At 36.3% G+C, this 24,819-nt stretch overlaps 2 protein-coding genes across 5 annotated transcripts in view; one reads left to right on the top strand and one right to left on the bottom strand.

Annotated features, from left to right (window-relative positions):
- Positions 1-15,152, bottom strand: part of LOC125666678 (uncharacterized) — a 34,413-nt gene extending 19,261 nt beyond the window's left edge. Inside the window, exons 1-7 of one of the 4 annotated variants that reach the window (XM_056151781.1) lie at positions 14,928-15,152; positions 12,495-12,683; positions 11,266-11,369; positions 5,529-5,655; positions 2,844-2,974; positions 1,545-1,685; positions 816-904 (exon numbers count right to left, since the gene is read on the bottom strand). The gene's annotated coding sequence lies outside the window, so the exon portion shown is untranslated. The remainder of the gene's footprint in view (positions 1-815; positions 905-1,544; positions 1,686-2,843; positions 2,975-5,528; positions 5,656-11,265; positions 11,370-12,494; positions 12,684-14,927) is intronic. The other 3 variants (XM_056151779.1, XM_056151783.1, XM_056151780.1) reach the window with 3 other exon arrangements.
- LOC130051103 (myosin-4-like) lies at positions 11,205-12,625 on the top strand. Its single transcript, XM_056152453.1, has 3 exons — positions 11,205-11,231; positions 11,542-12,507; positions 12,566-12,625. Exons 1-3 carry the CDS (start codon positions 11,205-11,207, stop codon positions 12,623-12,625), a joined length of 1,053 nt encoding a protein of 350 aa, XP_056008428.1.
- Positions 15,153-24,819: the final 9,667 nt, after the last annotated feature.

Genomic DNA, 24,819 nt, shown 5'->3' with positions numbered 1-24,819 from the left:
TGTTGGCATCGAGTAAAATTCTATGAAATAAAGTCTATCAAAAGTTATATTTAAAACATATAGCTTTGATTTGCTGTTTATATGCTGTTTACATGTTATTTAAAGTTATTTCCTCCGATTTCCGTTTTGTATTTCTTTCGGTATATACCTAGCATCTATCGATCGACTTTCGGGGGTGGAGGGGGGGTGTCTGTAGCTATATTTAAAAAATGAAATATATTTTTATATATTTACTTTTATTTCTGGTGTAACAATATTCCCGGCCGTTTAAATAATCGGTTCATAATTCTTCAATATTCACACGCCCACCGTTCACATGCATGAGAAAAGGGCAATTATTTCTATTGGTGAATTATTGAAAATGTAAATATATTTCCAAATGATGTTTCTTTCTCTTTTTTTTAAATGCTCCTTTTTATATATGTCTTTTCTCACTGTTTATTTCCGAACAACTTCATATCATTTCTTTTTGCAAAAACGTATTTCATTTCTAAACAAATCGCATCCATCTTTTTATAATTATTATCATTATCAGGTTTACTTCCAAATAACATTAGTTCATTTTCTTCTTTCTAAGTTGCATTCTTTTTCTCTCTCTTTTTTTTTTTTTTTTTTTTTTTTTTTTTTTTTTTTATTATACATAAATCGTTTGAGAGTGTAAAAACTTATGCTGCTTTCATTAAACCTCTTCAAACTTTACAGCATAAACGTCAAAACATCAGATAAATCTTAAAAGTGAGATGAGCGGTGTTTACGTCATTAAAACTGTTAAAAAGAGACTGATCATTCTATTAAGTTTCATTTTATCAAAATACTTTTGTTATTGTCCAATTGAAATCGTTGTTCTCAGCTTGAATCAGAAAACACGGATCTCCAGGCTCAAAGGTGCAGGAGAAAAAACTACCTGAAAATATGAAGAGAGAGGAAAAAATTCCAAAGAGCTAAACATAATCTTCACGAGTTCAGAGAACACACTGTAAATGTTTTGCAGTGGATTTTTGCAAATGTAAAGTTGATTAAAAATTACACTAAATTAAAAAGTCGTCAAATATAATATTGAATGTTTTTATTTTAAACTGACGTCATCTCAGATTGTAGATACCGACATCGCTCTGAACCACCGATTCGCTGAATTTAAATGGTTGCACAATACGTCACAAAACAAACGTGTCAATCAAATTGAGCCAAGCAGAGTTTATTTGCCTATCTCTAAATACGTGTTGTTAAGTAAATATACAGGATGAGAATGCAGTGTTCGTCCAATTTGATGACTCGGCGGCCATGGTGATATTTTTTGTTAGTTGTTTGTTCAGAGAGGCCAAGTTGTACGGTAATACTGGAATCATACCAGCATTTACCTATATATTGTGTGTGCATGAAATTCATAACAAAACGATTGTCTTATTTAAAAAAACAATAAACAAACGAATCAATACCTGACAAAATAGATACATTTAATTTAGAAGATCGAGGAAGCATTTATAGCAAAGGAAACATAAATTAAGAAACGAGGCAAAGCTTCCATTTAACGGTATCTTACTTACTGCAGGATGCTTGGGTAACTCTTTCATTACCACAATTCATCTCGTTGTACTGGTATGTGTGATTGCTACACTGATAGGACATACAAGAGGTGAAGTCCTTGCTCTTCGTGATTTTTCTGTTTGTGAAAAATTCTTTCCCGACTAAAAAGAAAGCAGCATTTGTTGTTTTATTTGCAATCAAATGAAAAATACGAAATCCGCTCACAAAAAATAGACTAACATGAAAAACAAACAAACGCTAGAATTTGTAAAAACAACGAATTCCTGTGCATAAAAAAGTGAAGATAACAAACTGATCAATCTCATAACTTCTATAAAGAATACAAAATTCAGAGTAGGGCAAACACGGAACCCTGGGCATACCAGAAGTGGGACCAGGTGTCTAGTAGGAGTAAACATCCCCTGTTGACCGGTCAGACCAAAATCAAACCACATAAAAGCTGGAGAAAATATCAAGTTCACGTCCTTCGTTTTCATACTATTGTAACATGAAACATACACGAATAATACCTGTATATAGATACATTCAATTACCGATAAACTAACTTGAGATGCTGCAATTCACCTGTACTTTTCTAATGAGTGACTAAGTAACTTCTATTCTCTCTTTCATACACATATTCCAAAGACGGCTCGGTTCTACTGCTGTTATCCATCTGTCTGACAATTTTAATTACTCTTATATTCTACGACGTAGCAGAACTATTTTTCTACATCACTGATTTTATAATGTAAATGTGCATTAAGATTTTAGTCATTTAGGTCAGGGCATGTGAATATGACAAGAATAGGGTCAAATTCTTATGAATATTTGTCATTGGAACGTCCTCTACAGTTAACAGTTTAAGATTCTAACTTTGTAATGAGAAAGTTTCGTTGGATACACACGGTTAATTACGCTTCATTGAGGGAGGAAAGAAATGTAATCAACCGTGGCTATCAGACGAAGAGGAAAACGCGAAGATATCGAACAGTGATCAATATCATAATGCCTATAATTAATACAAAATAGAGAGTTAGCCAAACACGGACCCCTGAACACACCAGAGGTGGAATCAGCTACCTAGGAAGAGTAAGCATCCCCAGCCGACCGGTCACACCCGCCTGAGCCCTATATCTTTATCAGGTATACGGAGTAATATACAGATAAATAGCTGTGCTTAGCCTCTAGGTGTGGTACAACCTTTCAGATGTTGCTATTAACCTATACTCTCTGAATTTTTATATACAATTTTGGATGATTTCTTTATCAAATTTAGAAACTAAAATGTATTTTTGCAAAGAACATGAAATGTTTACCGACAGAATACACATTGCTGACGTTTTTCCCTCCGCAGTTCTAAGGTATCTTCGCACGTGACATCACACAAACTGGCATCGACCGATTCCTCTATGCTGGCCGTATCATCCAGACAAGCACACTCACTACCCTACAATTAAACACCAGTTCACATTGAGTTGAATTAATCCGAATTAACATCATCTGGATTAGCTCATCAAGGATCAAATGAAAACAGCACGACTCGAACTGGGTCGACTTAATATACTCCAAGTGTGCATGTGATGTGGGTTAGGATGTAGAGGCTCTACCTGCCTGTAATTTGACGTTCCTGTGTCCATTTTGGGCCGATTTGAATACATTGGTTTTTGAAGAGATTTTGCACAGAAAGCCTTCATGTTATAGTATCTATATTTAAATATGTTTTTGAAGTTTTATTTCACGCATATATGGCATAATACGATGCATTCTGACGTTTTCAGGTGGAGCTCGAAATAATTAGTGATCGTATGATATTTCAGTTTCTCTGTGCTTTCATAATCATGATCATTACTTATTATGTACTTACAAGATATACAATTATCAAACCCCGTGTGTATATAGTAGTTGTAAATGAATATCAAATCCGGCATTTATATAATATTTTTGCACTTTTTCAAACCATAAGAAGTAGTCTGTTACACTGTATAAGAAAAATGTCAATTATTCAAGCAAGGCAGTAACAAACGGCGGAAAAAAAGCTTACTTCATTTTCCACATCTTCACAAGTCAAAATAATGTTATTGATTTGTTACCTCGCACTAATTCTTGACATCAGTCGCTATCAAAAAGTTGGGCTCATTAGACCATTACGCAACCCACTATAAATAAAACATCCAATGAAATCACATCTTGTTATGCTGTACATGGATACAAATGACAGATCTCATACTGCTGTATTGATAAACACGCGCAATTGTAATATTTACACCACTAATTACGTTTATTGATAGTAGATCAAGTTTGGAAACCTTTTTGCTTAAGACAATGTTGCTTAAATGATTGAAATAGCCATAACTGTAGGTATCAATACACGAGTTTTTATTTGAATATCTCACATTGCGTTGTTATAAATAGAACTGCATTTTCACTGGTCCCACTCTTTTGTGGAAACAATCAGAACGAGCCCAAATTTTTTATAGTCACTGGTGTCAAGGGTTAGTGCGAAATGACGAATCAACAACCCTTGACATATTCGACAAAACTGCATTACAGTGTTGGGTTATTTGTTACTGCTTGGACGGTGTCTTTTCATAGGAGGCATAAAACAATATTATCAACAGATAATTTAATTTATGCCGCTTTGAGAAATTTGTAAATTTTTACACCGTCGGATAATAACGGAATTTTGAGTCAATCAAATTCTTTGTTTAGATAGCGCGCTTTTACAAAGCGTCCTTTTCCAAACTTTCTAAAGCCTGTTATTGTGCTGTGAAAATAAAACCCACCATCCACCCTTTGTCAATACTGTTTCTTTTATATAGAGTTGCATATTGTTACTATCAAGGTTTGCAGGTTTGATTTTGTTTTAGTTGCAATCTAATCTGGTGGTATCTTGCAAGGCTCAAATTTTTGGACGCCTCCAAGGATTAACTCATTTATGTATATAGTGTATGCATGTTCCATGTACTCTAAAACTTGTAATTGTACTTTCACTACATGTATTTTTCTAGTCAGTCTCAAAGGGGGGGGGGGCACACTCTACCTGACACCTATGTACATGTTTCAGCAGGTATTGTTTATTCAGGTGTTATACATTTTACTTAACAATTTACCTTATGTCATTCAATAAATGACATATTCGACAAAACTGCATTAGAGTATTGGGTTATTTGTTACTGCTTGGACGGTTTCTTCTCATAGGAGGCATAAGTAACCCAATCGGAACTCCTCGAATGTCTCGCGCACTCGACATAGATCTCGGATGTAATACGATGGCATCCATGAGTGAATTTGATGCATTGCCAGTTGGCAATGCGATGGCATCCATTAGTGAATTTGATGCATTGCCAGATGGCAATGCATCAAATTCATTCATTGATGCCATCGTATTACATCCGAGATCTATGTCGAGTGCGCGAGACATTCGAGGAGTTCCGATTGATAAATAACCCTTGACTTGTCTTGTGAAGATGCATTTTCCAATGTTAACGGTGTCTTCGTTCCTGTATTTGTAGAATAATCATTGGTTTACATCGATCACGTGCAGACCACATATATTTCATACACCGTCAGTGATAGCCATTTGTCTTTATACACGGTTGATATAGTAACAGACCAGGTATTTCCAGTTGTAGATTTAAAGATGGTGCAGTCGTCCCCCCCCCCCCAATAAAATTTTCAAATACAAGGTAAATAGTGATCTCTTGTTTAGAAAAATGTAAACGATAAAAGAAGCAATAATTTCTTCCACTCGGAAAAATAAATTACTCTTAAAATGTTATTAATTTCACCTTTAATAGTAAAAATGACAGAAAATAGTAAATATATATATATATATATATATATATATATAGGCCTATATATATAGGAGACATATTTCAAGCCCTATAAAATCTGTAAAATTCAGGAGCTCCCGAAGGCTTCGCCCTCTGACCCCCACCAGGGTTTTGCCCCGGACACACGGGGAGCCTCAGATCCCGATGTCTCATAAAGTCCCCACTAACCGCAGTTTCTGGATCCACCCCTGATATCCCTTCTGGTTTCAAAGTAGCGGACCGCTGCGGTGGTTTAGAGGCAAAGCGTTCTCCCCGCATGCGGAAGATCAGGGTTCGAATCCCAGCTGCGACAGACCTACATGTAAGTCGTTAAAACAGGTAGTGACAGTTCCATCACCAAACCCTCGGCATCAAGTGTGAATGTCACGGGTCCTCGGAGATGACCTTAAAAACGGATGACCCGTGTCACAGTACATCTGTAGGTGTGGCACGCTAAAGAACCCTCACTGCTCATTAGTAGTAAGCGCCGAGCATAGGCCTAAATTTGAAGCTCTTCACCGGTATTGGTGACGTATCCATATCAATAAAAAAAAATCTCAAGAGGAACATTAAACAAGACACAATCAATCAATCAATCATGGGCTGCTAAGTAGCAGTAAAAAACACGGAGAAAGATTTCCAACAATTGAAACTGAATATTTACATTTGGCACTGTGTTTGCTCATATGACGATACTAGTGAGAATTGACATTCAGTTTTTGATGACATGAAGTTAGTCATGTGATCAGACTTTCTTGCGTATGAATACAATCATCGCTTCAAAAGTATTTTGGTCAATTGTACTACTTTCACCTGGTTTCACATCATAACAGAAAAAAAAACATAAATCCACGCATCAGAATATTTATATCGCGTTGGTTTTGTAAACAGACAAGAATTTCATCAATTAATACAAACTATACTGTTCAATTGTTTTACTTTAAATATCCCGCCTGTAACTCAAACTAATATGTCAAACACGTACGGTTACTTTGACATTGGAAGCGAAGAAATGGAGGTAGAGCTGTAGGCCTATTTACTTGATGGTGATGATAACCTAGTTATTTAGGGCAACAGCCATGACCATGAGCGAGGCTGGTTTTGATGATCAAAAAATTATGTTCATGTCAGGGCATCACTAAACATCGTTTGGCTATTAAGCATACATGTACTGCTAAATTCCCAGGAATTCCTCAAAGAGCAAACGATTTTACCGGTACGTAAACAACTATTCATTTGATTGAGAACATGTAAATTTCTGTGGCACGCAATAGCCATGGTGTTGGTATCGTCTATTTAAATAGTTTATTTTCGATTGATTGTGTATTGTTTAACGTCCCGCTCGATAATTTTCCACTCATATGGAGACGTCACCATTGCCGGTGAAGGGCTGCAAAATTTAGGCTTATGCTAGGCGCTTACGGCCTTTGAGCGGTTCAAGCCCAGTATTCCGACGGGCCGGTAGTCCGTCGGTCCGATAGTCCGACGGGCCGGTAGTCCGACGGTCCGATAGTCCGACGGTTCAATATTCCGATAGTCCGACATGTTGACCATCACCAAAAATGTGAATTAATAAAGTTAAAATTTATTCATGTCAGGCATTATTTTAAGGAAATTACCAGGATTATAAATCAGACAATCAATTTCTGACCAAAATCATTCAAGTGTGAACTTACGGCGGCGTAGAAAGGCCATATATAAATATATTATTCGTTCGGACGAATTAGCTACATGTATTTGTTCGGACGAAATAGAAAATCGTTCGGACAAATTAGCAATTTGTTCGGACGAATTAGCTATTTGTTCGGACAAATTAGCAATTTGTTCCGACGAATTAGCTATTTGTTCGGACATATTAGTAATTCGTTCGGACAAATTAGTAGTTCGGACGAATTACCGATTTGTTCGGACGAAATAGAAAATCGTTCGGACAAATTAGCAATTTGTCCGGACGAATTAGCTATTTGTTTGGACAAATTAGTAATTCGTTCGGACGAATTAGCTATTTTTTCGGACGAATTAGCAATTTGTTCGGACGAATTTGTTATTAGCTATAAGGCAACGCCAATGCCGTAGTCAAATACCGTAAAGTGTTGGTAGGAGAGCGCAAAACTTAGATTGGGGCACATGCTAAAATGGGATCCAATTCCAAAATTTTCCACATAAACGTCATGAAGATGGCGACGGTAACCTACATAATCACCCCAACCCCTGAAATAACAAGCTCAAAATGGTAGGAATCCCTACACCCTACTCAGTCTTAAAAGTTTGAAGTAGGCCTCAAGTCCCCCCCCCCCCATCCACGGGCAAAAGTTTATTAAATGAAAATTTTCTGTATAACGGGGTATAACACAATCAATAAGGAAATCAATTTTTGTATGGGATGACAATAATGCAATTATGCGCCAATCAGAGCCTATCTAACTTTTTCAACGCAAATCTGTATATCCGAATTTTATACCAATTTTATGGTATACCTTTCTTTATAGCAAATAACAATTTTTGAACAGAAATTTCTTGCACTAGAATTAAGGGGAGGATGTTATCAAACAACATTTGATATAAAGATGAGGATCTCGTTGGGGGTCCCAGAAGTGTAAGGAGGGGGCACATACATACTCTTGTCGCCACTCCCTACTTTTGAAAGTGTTATGGGGACACGAGCAGGCGCGTGGCATCGTTTTTGAAAGGGGAAAGCTGGGGGCCAGCCAGAAAGGATTGGGGGGGGGGGGGGGGCAGCCGAACCAAAAAGAGTTTTCACATGTAAAAAAGACGAGAAGGGAAAATTTTTAAAAAGGGAGGAAAGGATCAGCCCCCCCCCCCCTCTGTTGCTACGTCCCTGACGAGTATCCGCTGGCAGCCCTCCCTACAAGCCTATATATATATCTATATATATATATATATGTATACCTACATGTATCTACATAGATCTCTATAAAGACACGATGAAAATGTTCCTTAAATTCAGCATACATACATACAGACAGACAGACATACATACAGACACACACACAGCGAGTAGGAATGAATGAACCCACGGGTGATGGAGAAAGGAACGAAGCGTAATCAACCGTGGGCTTCCGACGATACCGAAATATATACATGTAGATGTAGGTGGGTACCTGTAAAGTGCGAACCGAAACGAAAACCCACCGAAATGAAACGAAACAGATTGTATAACCGAACTCTTTGATTAGAAATGGTATCTTAGGCCCCTGTGAAAATTACCACATATAAATAAAATTCGCTTCCCCTTTGATGTAGGCTTTCAGCTTGACTGATACACAGTTTTAAAAGCTGGAAAGGGGGAGGTGGTAAGCAAAATGAACATATCCGAAGTTGATTAAATAACATGTGCAATTAGTTTCAGATCAATAAATTTCAGAACGGAAAGTTACAGTCTCAAAGGTCTGGCGAAACACACTAAACAAGGTGTGGGGTCGATGGCGTTGGGTCCGCCTTTGGGTATAGATACATTGTTTTAAGAAGCTGGTGTCTGAGAAATTTGAAAGCAGGAAGAGCTCTTAACCTTTTATTTTATCTCTAACTGCTGAGATGCGAGTACTTTCAATAATGGAAAAAGTTAGATAATATACCATATTATATGAATGCAATTCGGTAAAACATATATACATGTGTTATTAAAAGTAGTGAGTCTTAATATAACTCTATACATTTGTTTTGTTGCTAGGACGGGGAATTGAAAACGGGACGGAAAACAGAATTTTTTATGCAATAATAGCAGGAGGAGGTCAGCATTTTGTAAACTCAAAAGGCTTATGAACAAGGGAAGCAGAAATTACAAAGAGAACGGGAAGACATACTCAGAATCCACCGTTTGATATACTACATACAAATACACAATACCCACATGTATATATAGATTTGTCTATAGAGCAAAAAATACTGAAACGTGTATTTATGCCGAACTGTAACCCTCTGTTCTGAAATTTATGGATCCGAAACTAATTGCACAGGGTATTCAATCAACTTCGGATATGAACTTTGTGCTTACTCACCCTCTTCCAACTTTTAAAACTTTGTATCTGTCAAGCCGAAAGCTTACCACAATGGGGAGGCGAATTTTATTTATATGTGGTAACTTTAACAGGGGCTTAAGATACCATTTTTAATATTATAATTAATAGAGTTCGGTTATACACCATTTTTAATTATTATAATTAATAGAGTTCGGTTATACAATCTGTTTCGTCTCGTTTCGGTGGGTTACGTTTCGGTAGATTTCGTTTCGTTTTGCATTTTTGAGGTACCCGATGTAGGTCGAACCCGTTCAAAGTTTTCCCACTGTGCGATGTTTTGCTCTTGTGACGTAAAAAATCGCTCTGGCACACGGCACTTAATCCTGTTTTTTGCTGCCTATTACATAGCGATCTCTTATATGTGGCCACAAATTATCGGAGTTTCGGACTATCGGACCGTCGGACTACCGTACCGTCGGACTATCGGAGTGTCGGACTATCGGACCGTCGGACTATCGGACCGTCGGACTACCGGACCGTCGGACTATCGGAGTGTCGGACTATCGGACCGTCGGACTATCGGACTACCGGACCGTCGGAAAACTGGGCGGTCACCCCTTTGAGCAGGGAGGCATCTTTATCGTGCCACATCTGCTGTGACACGGGGCCTCGGTTTTTGTGGTCTCATCTGAAGGACCGCCCCATTTAGTCGCCTCTTACGACAAGTAAGGGATACTGAGCACCTATTCTAACCCCGATCCTCACGGGACTGTACGTACTGTTGTTTGTTTTCAAGTCGAATTTGAAAAGATAGTAACAAGGTATAAATCGTGTTCAGGTGACGTTTGTAATTAAGCTATTCCGGTCTCCATGTATATTTTATTATATACACCATGGCAATAAAGTCTAGACACAAATTATAGTACCAGGCTTTATTTTTTTAAGGGAAACATACCTGTGTAAATCGCAGATTTGGGTCTACAAAGTATACTGTCAATTTTGGTGAATAAAATTTATTTTCATTTATTTTTATAATGTTATAATGTATAGGTATGTGGATGTAGTTAAATTTCGCAAGTTTTATTTTGTTGAATATTTGAAAGTCATGCCAAAATAATGTATCCGCCAAAGAAGGCGGCCTTACATTAACTGATTACAAACAATACTGTTCTCAATTTTTTCATTATGAAAAGGCTAAGGGCAGGGCATTTAAAAGATAACAAGATCAAAGTACCTTGCTCATACACGCCTATTACTTATTCCCACTCTTTTGAAATTCCATTTTTTAAATGTGATTTAGATCTATTGGAAACAAAAGTCAGTGCTACTTTCTCAAATTTCGAAATGAAGTGATATTTTTGCTACGCCGTCGGTTCCATTGAAAATATAGTCTCCTTTCATGCAAGTTCTCCATACCCCATTATATCTTTTAAAATGTTAAACCGTTAATCAGGAAAAACTCATGTGTTTCCGTGATCTACAGTTTCATATAAAAATGCAAGCACATCTAATTTTTGAGAATGATGATAGGAATTCCTAAAACTCTGAAATGGGATGATTTTACCAATGTGCTGTTTATTATTTGGCTGCAAATGCGATAGGCGTCACGAACGTAGAAAGGTAACTTTTCTATTTGTATTTACGTTACATCACTGTGATCATCGCCTTTCATAATTACGGGGTCTTAATGTTACCCAAGCCCAAGCACTTTGACATTACTCAGTACAGAAGTCTTTTAACATACATGTAATTCATTGTGAATCAAACCACTTTAATGCTAGTTAATCCGGATGGACTTTGTTGTGTAAATTGGCCCATACCATCATTTCAAAAACTGAAAGAAGGTAGGGATATTTTTTTAATTGATATCTAATGAGATGAAAAAATGATTAAGGTTGAAAAACACCTCCATGTAAGTTTTGTTTACGTTTTATTTCTCTTGTTACCTTAATAGCAAATTCAGTTGAATTGGAACACGAATATTGGCAATCCAACACCGATGTCCTCTGCAAACTCGAAAATGCCAAGCTGTGTTTGATTCTGAAGCAACCTAGAGAACGAAGAGAAGACATATTTATTTTTGATAGAAAAAACTACCATTATGCCTTTCAATAGAGAGGAAAAACATACTCCGTGATTAGAAATAAACACATCAATCAAGTATCGGAATAGTTGTTGAAATAGACATACATTGTTGTGTACGTTATGAACTCACCAATCAGAGACAAGTAAGGAATGAACTCACCAATCAGAGACAAGTAAGGAGTGAACTCACCAATCAGAGACAAACAAGGAGTAAACTCACCAATCAGAGACAAGTAAGGTGTGAATTCGCCAATCAGAGACAAATAAGGAGTGACCTCACCAATCAGAGACAAGTAAGGAGTGACCTCACCAATCAGAGACAAGTAAGGAGTGACCTCACCAATCAGCGACAAGTAAGGAGTGAACTCACCAATCAGAGACAAGTAAGGAGTGACCTCACCAATCAGAGACAAGTAAGGAGTGACCTCACCAATCAGAGACAAGTAAGGAGTGAACTCACCAATCAGAGACAAGTAAGGAGTGACCTCACCAATCAGAGACAAGTAAGGAGTGACCTCACCAATCAGAGACAAGTAAGGAGTGACCTCACCAATCAGAGACAAGTAAGGAGTGAACTCACCAATCAGAGACAAGTAAGGAGTGACCTCACCAATCAGAGACAAGTAAGGAGTGACCTCACCAATCAGAGACAAGTAAGGAGTGACCTCACCAATCAGAGACAAGTAAGGAGTGAACTCACCAATCAGCGACAAGTAAGGAGTGAACTCACCAATCAGAGACAAGTAAGGAGTGACCTCACCAATCAGAGACAAGTAAGGAGTGACCTCACCAATCAGAGACAAATAAGGAGTGAACTCGCCAATCAAAGACAAGTAAGGAGTGAACTCACCAATCAGAGACAAGTAAGGAATGAACTCGCCAATCAGAGACAAGAAAGGAGTGAACTCGCCAATCAGAGACAAGTAAGGAGTGAACTCACCAATCAGAGACAAGAAAGGAGTGAACTCACCAATCAGCGACAAGTAAGGAGTGAACTAACCAATCAGAGACAAGTAAGGTGTGAACTCACCAATCAGAGACAAGTAAGGTGTGAATTCGCCAATCAGAGACAAGAAAGGAGTGAACTCACCAATCAGCGACAAGTAAGGTGTCGCTTCTATGTAGTAACTAGTCCATACTTCTTGTATGTTTTGTTTACAGGTTTGTATAGAACTTATATCATCTTCACCAAAGTCAGACAGCTTCGCATCATGCAGTTGACAGAACTTGATCGTTTCCTCCCATGTTTTGTTCACTTGGACATATGTGTACTGCTTTTCTTTAAAAAAAAATTGAACGACAAATTTACTCTAAAAATTAAGCCAAAAAAAAAACTATTGATTATTCCAAATGGAATCAACACTTTGTTGATGTTTGTCAGTTTATGTTCTTCAACAATGAAAGTACAGTGTAAATACGCCAGTTTCGAAATTATAACTCTTTTTTGTAGAAGGTACATTTAGTGGAACTTTGAATGCCTAATTGGAACAAAGTGGATCTACAGTTGGTGAGGAAGATGATTAAATGTATTAAAACGACTTCACTTTAAATATGTCAATGTAGGAAATACAAAATACTATCGAAAGAAATATTTTACTATAATGAAAACATAAAAAACAATGTCATGTTTGCAAGTAATATCCTGGATATGATACCTTCGACCAACGAAATAACGTGATATGATATAATTTCCTTGTATTTAATTACTCCCTGAATATCTATCACTTACTTGGTTTGTGTACCAGTCGAATTCGAGAGATGAAACAAAATATGGGAAACTTATTGATTACATTTACATATGCAGTGATCAACATTTGTCCCACTCCCGCATGTAAACAAATTGTTTCGCGACTTACTATGTACGAGAATTCTCCAAAGGGAAATAACTGAGACGTATCTCAAAACCAGCGTATTCATCTAGTGATAGACACCATTGAAGCAATATTCATGGTCGCTACAATGATCTTATTTGCAAATACAACCTATCGTTAGGTCAAATACTGTCTGGCATATTTCATAATAATTCTTGTGCCGTTCTTTACATACTGATTTTGATAACTACAGATTACTTCGTTTACCTGGATCAGGCGAGTGTGAGCGGTCAACAGGGGATACTTATTCTTCCTAGGCACCTGATCCCAGTGTCTAGAGGTCCGTTTTGCCCTGCTCTTAATTTTGCTTTCTTAAAACACCCACCATCAGCCATCTGTCTTGCTCAGATAAACGAAGTAATCCATAGCAAAAATATGTATGTAAAGAACTTCTAAACAATTGCTATGACGTCATGACACTAATCGGTCTAGTAACAGGCTATATTTGCAAATTGGGTCATTATAACCACCATAGAATTGGCGAAGAAAGGGGGCTGAAATTGGCTATGCCTGCTGCCAAATCCCATTCACTTACTAATGAATAAAACATTGTTTAAATTATGGAATTTGCGAAATGCTGATTTTCATTGAAACTTTTAACCCTCTGTTACATCAACGTTTTGTTAAGCTGAAAAATTTAACCTACGAAGAACATGCCATCACATATTAAAATTAATTGAAAGGCATGAGCACCATATGTAGGTGATAGTGGAATAGCGAATATTTGTATAGAAATATGGGATGTTGATTATTACTTTGCTGTTATTATCGATGTTAGATAAAATATTCATACATTAGGTAGATATGGAAGGCTCTCTGGCGTAATTTTATTTGGAATTGACTGGGATATGCAATCGTCTAGAGCAGTAGTTTAACGATGTTATGGCATGACCCAGATTAGGCGTACCGGAAGAAGAAGTCCGACGAAAGAATGTTTAGTTCTCTATACAACTCACTAATTGTCATAAGAGGCGACTAAATGGGGCGGTCCTTCGGATCAGAACGCAAAAACTGGGGTCCCCTCTCACAGCAGGTGTAGCACGATAAAGACCCCTCCCTGCTCAAAGGCCGTAGGCGCCGATCATATTTTCCAGCCCTTCACCAGCAATGGTGAAGTCTCCATATGAGTGAAAAAGTCTCGAGTGGGGCGTTAGATATAAAATCAATCAATTAAATGATTTTACTCATCAAGCTGTGAGAGGTGTTGCGAAAGCACTCAAAATCGCAATAGAATACCTGACTATGGGACCTCTAACTGGCGATAATTGGAAGTCGTTAGTTACACCGAGTATGCTTCAAAATGTAGTAACTATGTGTCATTTCTAGTATCGTTCAGTGACGTCAATAGAACGTCATGATTACATCGCTGAGGTGATCCAGCAATCGGAACTCCTCGAACATCTATGTCTATTGCGCGAGACATTCGAGGAATTCCGATTGGGTGATCCAGTTGCGCTGACATATTATATTTCAGATAAGCACTATGACAGATTAATCAAATTGCAATGTCTTGGAAATTCATACTTGTATATAATACAATATTTTACTGCTTTTCCATTATTCTTTTGTCAATGAATAGAACAATGTCTCAATAATTTCCGAACAATCCTCTATTGTTAAGAATCAGTCATGGAGTGATACGAAAGTCTTACCTGCCATGCTTTGGAAAGGTAAAATAAGGTATAGAATGAACACAAATGTCGTCAACCATCTAATGTGTGCAATCTCCATGGTCCCTATATCTTGTACAAGTAAAATAGAAACAAATGTCTCATTCTTATATGCCTGGGTTCCACAAAGTTCCTGTACATTTCTAAACCCTGCAGTTAATTTTCGTTTATTGCTTATTCAAATACATGCACAATAAAAGCAGTGTTACGTAATGTTTTTTATATAAACTTTGATTCGACTATAAGATTCTGTGGGCAGGAAACCCCCACTGTTTGTGAAGGATGTGTGATATGACAGGGACTTCTTTTTTATATTTCTATCTACAAAGTGTGATTTTCATACAAACACACACACACACACACACACACACACACATATATATATATATATATATATATATATATATATATATATATATATATATATATGTTTGTGTGTGTGTGTTTGTATATATAGTACATGTATATGAAGGTTGTTCAATGTCTGATATGTAGTGTGTATTGTACGACAGCACGATAAGGCTTTGCACGATTTCATGGATGATGATACTCTTGAATAGCTCTATTCAATAACTTTCCAATAGTATAAACACAGCCTTCAGCTCCACATAGTTTTAAACTTATAGTCATTTTCAATAGCGGCAGTCGTTGACCACTGTTGTAAAAATGGTTCGGAAACGGGTTGAGAATATTGAAGAAATTAGAGCTTATATAAAAGTTCGCACAAAACTCGGTCATTCGGTATTGCAGATTTTTACTGAGTTGGGGGAAGTTTATGGGTCTGATAAGGTATCTTGTGAGACAGTTCGTAGGTGGAGAAAGAAATTTCTGACTGGCAAAGAGTCCGTCAAAGATGCATCAAAATCTGGCCGACCTGTGACTGTAACAGGCAAGGCAAATGTCTCAAAAGTCAGGGAAATAATTGAAAGTGATGGCAGATACACGATTCGTGATATTGCCAAAGCTGTTGGCATATCGCTATCGCGGGTGCATTTCATACACACACACACACGTGTGTTCGAAATCGTGCATTCCGTGGATGTCTTTCATTTTGAAGCGTATTTTGAAAGTATGAAAGATTTCTGCCAGATGGATACCGCATATATTGACAGAACCAAAAACGGGTACGAGTACAAACTGCTAAGCAATGGCTCAAAATGTTTCCCAAATTCAATCAAAGACAATTTGCAAACGTTACTGGTGACGAAACATGGGTTCACTATTTCGAACCAGTAAGAAAAGATGGAAACAAAACAACACGGCCAGTTTTTTATCTGCCATCTTCACTGTCATGATCGTGTGCAGGATTGAACAAAACAAGATGGCAGTCGGCAGTTCTAAACAATGGTAGGCTCTTAAAAATCTTCATTTCACCGACTTATTAGACGACGAATTTATGAATTTAAAGCACTGTCTGGCCAGGGAGGCATCATTAAGTTGATTGGTTGTTGGAATTCTTACTCATGTACACATACAACTGTAAATTCATTGATCGAAGTTTACGATGTTGCCTCGATATATAGAATTTGAAGCGGGTGAAGATGTTTCTAATCATATTTTCATGCATTTTAAGAAAGATAATTTCGGTAAAATAGACTCTGCACATATCTTTTGATGAAAACTTGAACCAGTGTATGCGATTTGTCCCTTAAATCGCCTTGGTTTAAATAAATATCTTGACTTGAACATATGCTTATGTGCAGGATTGGACTATGGTCGTTTCTACGATAAACGTGCCGGATTGGATCTTGATTTTGGTTCAGGATTGGACCCTTTCTTAACTACATGCATTTTGTTCTTACAGATCCAGTCAGGAGCGGACTTCCTTAAGCTTAAAAGTTGCAAGTGAATGAAGTGTGTTCTATTTTATGTCTCCTACTAAAACCATGGTTTTGACAAACCTAAAAGAGCACGTGGAGCAAGGAACAATCAGTAACCCGGAAGAACCAGCTCGAAAATCTTTAAGTGTTTGAGAATTTCACCGTGCACATGAATCTAAAGTTCTGCCACACGTTAGAAGGAACCTTGTTCTCGAAGATCAATATGTTGAAGTCTTTATTTTGCAGAAGCAAATACATTTATATTGTATATATACATGTAGACCATGTTCGATTCCCAACCACTTAGCATTTGTGATATCTGCATGGAATTATTAAAATTGAGCATGGATTGACGTATAATAATCTCTTCAGGCATGATGATTTACATTTCACAAAGCTGTTCAATGACAATAAGATGTTGAGGTGTTCATGTTTTCAATACTTAATCATCTGTCCACATGCACTTGTACCTTTCATATGTTTGCTTCTGCTGGAACCAGTTTTAATTGTTAAAGCGAGATTTATTATCTTTTAAAAAATTTCCCTATCATTTTAATCCTAATAATCTTGAGTGCATATGTCATGCAAGATATCGAGGCCAACTCACTTACAAGGATAATTACTTACGCGCGGTAAAAGTGTTTGTTGGAATGTAGTAAATATCAGCATTTCTGTATTTTAAAACCTTTCGTTTCTTGTAATTACATTGAATTCAACCTTATAGTGCATATACTGATGAAGAGAATAAAAAGGATATTTTCTCAGAAATTCGCAATATCACTCCTATAGCTGAAATATGAACCTAAATGAAAAGCAGTTTTATCCATGGTGTTTTTTCTTCTTCAATACTTGCTGATCAGATGAGTTTAATCTTCAATACAATTTTTTCACTAGTTGTTATCAGTTCAATACAAACGCAATAACATTGAAATATATTTAATAACAAGTAATAATTAATAACACTTCTGGTTCAATGAAATGACAAATCAACATGTGTAAAAATCAATGTAAAAGATTAGTAGTATCTCTGTAAAACAAAGCATAATACTGTAAAAGTAATCGTTTCACAATGTACATAACCGGATATATAAAACGGCTGTCATGGTATATGTATATGCACCTCGTGTATTCAGAAAACAATGTAATTGTTCACTTCATATTTCTTTTATAATGTGCAAAAAACGTGTGTTGCACTGGTCACAAACGAAGACAATTTCTCTGATTGATGCTTCCTTTTTACATGCCTACAAAATTCAGAATTGGTATTGAATTCCCCACCACCAATTCCGCACATTCGAAGTGTACCCATCTCTTGGAATGAAGTTCTATGGCTTGATACCTGAAACAAAGGAGAAAATCTATATAACAGAGTTTGGAATTAGGGAATATGTAAGCGGGTTAATTGAATTCAGGAAACGTTGAATTTATATTGTTACAGAGGATTATAAAATGATGATAATTTCTCACGTGTTTTATAGGTCAAAATGGCCTTATATATCCTGGATACGAACAGTCAACGTTACATCTGTCGTAAGCAAAGATTGGTGATTCATGTATAGATCTGTTATATTGGTTCAATTGGAGGGAGATAGCGAATGAATATTTTTACAGTAGCAATTGTCGTCGGGTAAGTGAAGTCGAGATTCCAAAATATAAAGGATTTTGAAAATAAAGATAAAAAGAGGGTCCAATCCTGAACCAAAATCGAGGTCCAATCCGGCACGTTTATCGTGGAAACGACCACAGTCCAATCCTGCACATTAGCAAATGTTCAAGTCAAGATAACTATCTAACCAAGGGAATTTAAGGGACAAATCGCATACACTGGTTCAAGTTTTCATCAAAAGATATGTGAAGAGTCTATTTTACCGAAAGTATCTTTCTTAAAATGCATGAAAACATGATTAGAAACATCTTTGCCCGCTTCGAATTCTATCGAGGCAACATCATCAACTTCGATCAATGAATTTAGAGTTGTACGTGTATGTGTACATGAGTAAGAATTCCAACAACCAATCAACTTAACGATGTGTCCCTGGCCAGGCAGTGTTTTAAATTCATATATTCGTCGTCTAATAAGTCGGTAAAATGAAGAGTTTTAAGAGCCTACCTTTGTTTGGAATTGCCGTCTGCCATCTTGTTTTGTCCAATCCTGCAAACGATCATGACAGTGATGATGCTGAGATGAAAGTAATTAGATTTTTCTGAAAATCATTTTATCATAGAAAGGAGGTTTCTACTGTTTGAAAAATGACAATTTTTATAGATGTAAATGAGTTCGTTTCCATGGAAACAACCCCTGAACCAAACAATGTTGAAAAAACACGAAAGGTCAACATTTAGCAGTTGTAGATCCAAAAATATGTACAACAAACAAACAGGTTGTAATATGGCTATATTTAATGGCCATCATACAAACAGTCTATGTGCAGACACTATGATGTGAAAATATTTTCCACGTAACGCAAAAACAAATTGCCCAAAAATTAGTCGGAATTTCCTCAGCGCCTCTAAAAAATATCTTTTTGAGGATAGAGTTTTCTAGGGAAATGATCAAAACCATTTACTGAATGTAAGTAGATTTTAATTATTTTACTATGATTTAATGATGGCATCTATAGCTACAGGACTAACCAAAAATATTGGCCTGTCAATGAATTGGATAAAAAGATATGATGAACTGAAGGTCATCTGAGATCATTGAACATTGCTAAAAATAAATCGGATTGATTTTTTCTTTCTTTCTCTAAAACACATTTTTTTTAAATCATCAAACACAACGTTTAAATCTTATGTTCTTAAAAGTGGTTAATTTCTGAAGATATTTTAGTTGGTATGATAACGATAACGAATTTAATATGGAGAGAAAACAGTCTGAATTTCCTCTGTCATTTTTTTTTTGGCTGCATTTTGGGCGTTAATTGTTCAGATAAACGCCAAAAAATCATATCCGGTATGAATGTATATAGAATATTTGAAATTTCATATAAGGAATGCATAAAGGTACCGAACCCCCCCCCCCCCCCCAAAAAAAACCACTTAAAATTATATCACCAACCACCCTAAATGTTCTGATCTCATTAAAACTTTAATACTTTAGTTTAGTGAATCGTTAACTACAATAATCAAATGTTTGGTTCGAATTGTTTTGAACACAGCCTTATTTTACTTTGAAAAAATAATTCAAACAAGTAGCAATCGGACATCCGATATTGATACCCGGTAATTGCGCCTTAGTATTTAATAATCTAAGATAGTATATTGCCATTAGTTGTAATTGATTCAGTGCATGTAATTCATTATAGTAAAAGTGTAAACTGTGAAAAATACAACAAAATTGACATGAATCAACGGATGATGGACACGTATCGCCGATCTACATTATGTACCCCTCTAAACTGCAAATATTGTTTTAGATGTATGTGTAAATTATTTGATTGTTATTGATTCTAACTATTTTAAAGTTTCAACTGATATTCTGGTGAAACCTATTAATGTTTCGAAAAGGGAGGGGGTGTAACAATTTGGGCGCACTAAACATTTTCATAAAACTATTAATGAAAGTTGAAGAAAACAAACAGTGATCAATCTCATAACTCCTATAAAGAATACAAAATAAAGAGTTGGACAAACACGGATCCCTGGACATACTAGAAGTGAGATCAGACTACTTTATTATTTAAAAAAATTATACAAGAATTATAATCAAATGTTTGGTTTTCTTTCTACGCAATCTGGGGAGGGGGTGGGATTGGGTCTATTTGAATATGGAATTTGCGTAAAAATATGCCGTTTCAAAGTAGAGGAGAGGCAGTCTAGAACACTCGTTTAAGTCAAGCCCCCCCCCCCCTCCCCCCGATCTGCAAATGAAAATTAGATGGGATTGGTAAAATACTTGTACTATGTTAGATTTAAAGCATACAATAATTACTTGATGAGAGCAGCAACAGGATGCTAAAGTAAGTTTCGATTATGCCTATTTCGCATTTCCTCCGTTTTATGACATCTAGGTGTTTCAATACGTATCGGTCGATCTAATTTCAAATCCAAACATCTAACACTATATAATTTTGATTCAAATAAGCAATTAAACTTACATACATTTCAATTATGTTTGCAAAAAATGCATGCATCATCATGCACACCTCATTTGGACTTCATTTTCTCTGATGAATAAATCCATCGGTAATTAAATTCCGCCATGCATATGCAGAAATCAGTGCTAAATAATTCGTAGCCTGCTTTGTATATCTCTACTTATTATGGTACATGAGGTTACATGTATCATAGATGAACCACTGAATTGCATTAAATAATTCACAAGACGCAGACATTATATACATGTACAGGTAGAGGTATATGTACGTGAGCGGTACCACATGTACCTTTGTGCCGACAAAATGTTTAGTCCTCGGGTAAATATATTTTTCAATTATTTTTATTATTTACGAAATCATGGAATATAATACAAAATATTCATTATTACTCTAGCATGATAAAAATTTTGCAGAATTTTTTTAGCCCTAAGTTTACTGTCGTTCAGTTTGGGTATATGTGCTTTTAAAATTGTGCAGAGATTCTGTTCGACGTGTTGCGACTCCGTCTTTCATTTCTATTTTGAGTCTATTTTGAAAAAAATACACAGGTCTAGAAATATATAATAACATGCGATACCGTGACATCTGTCAAACTCTGTCTGTTGTCAACGTAAACAACGTAAACATAGCGTAAAAAATCACGCGTTTATGTCGTTACCTCATATTTCCTAAAAACACGTCATAACGGCATTCATACAAAATTATTCAATCAAAATAAGGACTCAGCTGTTATGATTTATGCTTTTGTATTTCGAAAATATGACTTTAGTCAAAGTCATAATCAATATATGTCACGACAATCATGACCTACGTACGTTAGTTCGAGTTGCGCAGTGACTTCAAAAACGTCACAATCATATCCCCTTAACAATATTTGTTTGAGCCATTTTGTTATCCAATACTCATAAACTCACTATAGTTGCCTTTTCCCTGAGATAGGATGGTCTCAGAAACTCTGGATATCATCTTTTGAGAAATAATACAACGATAGTAATTAGAAACTGTACCCACTGTCATCATATATTACGTCATAATTTACGGAAGAGTTCGACAAAGGGAAATAACTCTTGGGGAACTCGGAACTTCCGTATTAGAAACACCATAAGGTCATGAAGATAAAGACGGATTTTTAATGATGAATGGGTACTTGATCGGGAAGGCAGGGGAGTACCCGGTTACTAAAATTTGAGTAATTTGACAACCCTATTAATAACACATTTTAAAAATGTTTAGTCCTTGATTTTTTTTTCAGGAAGAGGTGTATTTACAAAAAAGGAATTTGGGAAAGTTGAATTTCTTTTGCCTTATGAAGGCAAGTTATTAACAGAGGATCAGGATGTAGCAGATATGACACATACATTTATGAATTAACATTTAAAGGTAAGAATGTTTTGCTGGTTATTATTTATATTGCACAATTTCATTAAAGAGTTTGGGTCCCTAATTCCCATATTTGTTTTCCTGTACATTTTGGTTTTTTTAATTGCATTCATGGAGGCAAGTAATTATCATATACAAACACACATAAGACACTACCCCAAAATTTAGTTAAATTTGACTTAAATTGTGTTTACTTGAACTTGTTTAAGTTAAACAATTACATTGTATCTTATGAAATGTAAATTACTTTGAATTTACACAGGTTAAAAACTTTTACCACCTCTTTCCATAAATTACTTTTAATTTAAGCAGGTCAAAAACTTGAACTTTTACATCCTAATTTATGTCTATTTGATATCAACTTCACAAGTTTCATGTCCAATAAACTAATCCTATCGGTTTTCTACTGAGGTGAAATTCATAAGGTAGTCAAGCAATATTATGTATACAAATAGGGTTTCCTCATAGAATTAAAGTTCTTTTAGTGACAAAATTGCATACAAGATATATGTAGGTAGCTGGTGTTTGGAATGCGACACCTTGAACATCAGCTTTTGAACCATACGTACGATACTAAAGCTAATGATCCTTAGAATTATTGAATTTATCTTTTAAAAAACACAACAAGAAAAGTCTTTAGTTATTTTTATTGTACGGTATTAAAAAAGATTTTCAAAATTTTATATGAAATCTTGATGATTACATAGGAATGTCAGACTATGTCTAAAACTGTTGATCTCATCACAAGTTTGCTAGGTTCGGTTACTCAGGGCAAAGACAGGTTTGAATACCATATTTTATGCCCCCTTTGAAAAAGAGGGGGCATATTGTTTTGCAACTGTCGGTCGGTCGGTCTGTAGACCACATGTTGTTCGCTCAATATCTTGAGAACCTTTCACTTGATGATAATGATATTTCATATGTGGATTGGTTATAAGTAGCAGAGAACCCCTATTGTTTTTCAGGTCCAAAGGTCAAGGGTCAATCTACTCTGGACATAGGAATATGATGTCCGCTCAATATCTTGAGAACCCTTTGCTTGAAAAACATCAAACTTAGCACACTGGTACATCCTAAGGAGTAGATGACCCCTATTGATTTTGGTCAAAGGTCAAGGGTCAAACTGGATTTAAGAATATACTGTCCGCTCAATATCTTGAGAACCTAGTTCTTATCTTGACAGACATCAAACTCAGTACACTGGTATATCTTCAGGGGAAGATGACTCCTATTGATTTTTAGGTCACATGGTTAAAGATCAAGTGTCAAGCTGGACATGGTAATATACTGTCCGTTCAATATCTTGAGAACCCTTTTCTTGACAGACATCAAACTTGGTACACTGGTAGATCTGCAAGAGAAAGTGATTCTTATTAATTTTGAGGTCACATGGTCAAAGGTCAAGGGTCAAACTCGACATAGGAATATACTATCTGTTCAATATCTTGAAAACCTTTTGCTTGACAGACATCAAACTTGGTACACTAGTACGTCTTTAGGAGAAGATGACCCCTATTGATTTTGAGGTCACATGGTCAAAGAGCAAGGGTCAAACTGGACATAGGAATAAACTGTCCGTTCAATATCTTGAGAACCCTTTTCTTGGCAGACATCAAACTTGGTACACTGATACGTCTTCAGGAGAAGATGACCCCTATTGATTTTGAGGTCACATGGTCAAAGGTCAAGGGTCAAACTGGACATAGGAATATACTGTCCGTTCAATATCTTGAAAACCCTTTGCTTGAAAGACATCAAACTTGGTACACCAGTATGTCTTCAGAAGAAGATGACCCTTTTTGATTTTGAGGTCACATGGTCAAAGATCAAGGGTCAAACTGGATATAGGAATATACTGTCGGTTCAATATCTTGAAAACCCTTTTCTTGACAGACATCAAACTTGGTACACTAGTACGTCTTTAGGAGAAGATGACCCCTATTGATTTTGAGGTCACATGGTCAAAGATCAAGGGTCAAACTGGACATAGGAATATACTGTCTGTTCAATATCTTGAGAACCCTTTTCTTGACAGACATTAAACTTGGTACACTAGTACCACTTTAGGGGAAGATGACCCCTATTGATTTTGAGGTCACATGGTCAAAGATCAAGGGTCAAACTGGACATAGGAATATACTGTCTCCTCAATATCTTGAGAACCCTTTTCTTGACAGACATCAAATTTAGTACACTGGTAGATCTGCAGGAGAAGATGACTCTTATTGATTTTGAGGTCACATGGTCAAAAGTCAAGGGTCAAACTAGACGTGGGAATATACTGTCTGCTCAGTATCTTGAGAACCCTCTTCTTGACAGACATCACACTTTGTACACTGATACGTCTTCAGGAGAAGATGACCCCTAATGATTTTAAGGTCACATGGTCAAAGGTCAAGGGTCAAACTGGACATAGGAATATACTATCCCTTCAATATCTTGAGAACTCTTTTCTTGACAGACATCAAACTTGGTACACTGATACATCTTCAGAAGAAGATGATCCCTATTGATTTTGAGGTCACATGTTTAAAGGTCAAGGGTCAACCTGGACATTGGAATATACTGTCTGCTCAA

This window comes from Ostrea edulis, chromosome 10 (genome assembly GCF_947568905.1).
Source record: "Ostrea edulis chromosome 10, xbOstEdul1.1, whole genome shotgun sequence".
NCBI classification, from domain to species: Eukaryota; Metazoa; Mollusca; class Bivalvia; order Ostreida; family Ostreidae; genus Ostrea; species Ostrea edulis.
Note: the sequence above shows the minus strand (reverse complement) of the source record. Positions and strands in the feature narration are given on the sequence as shown.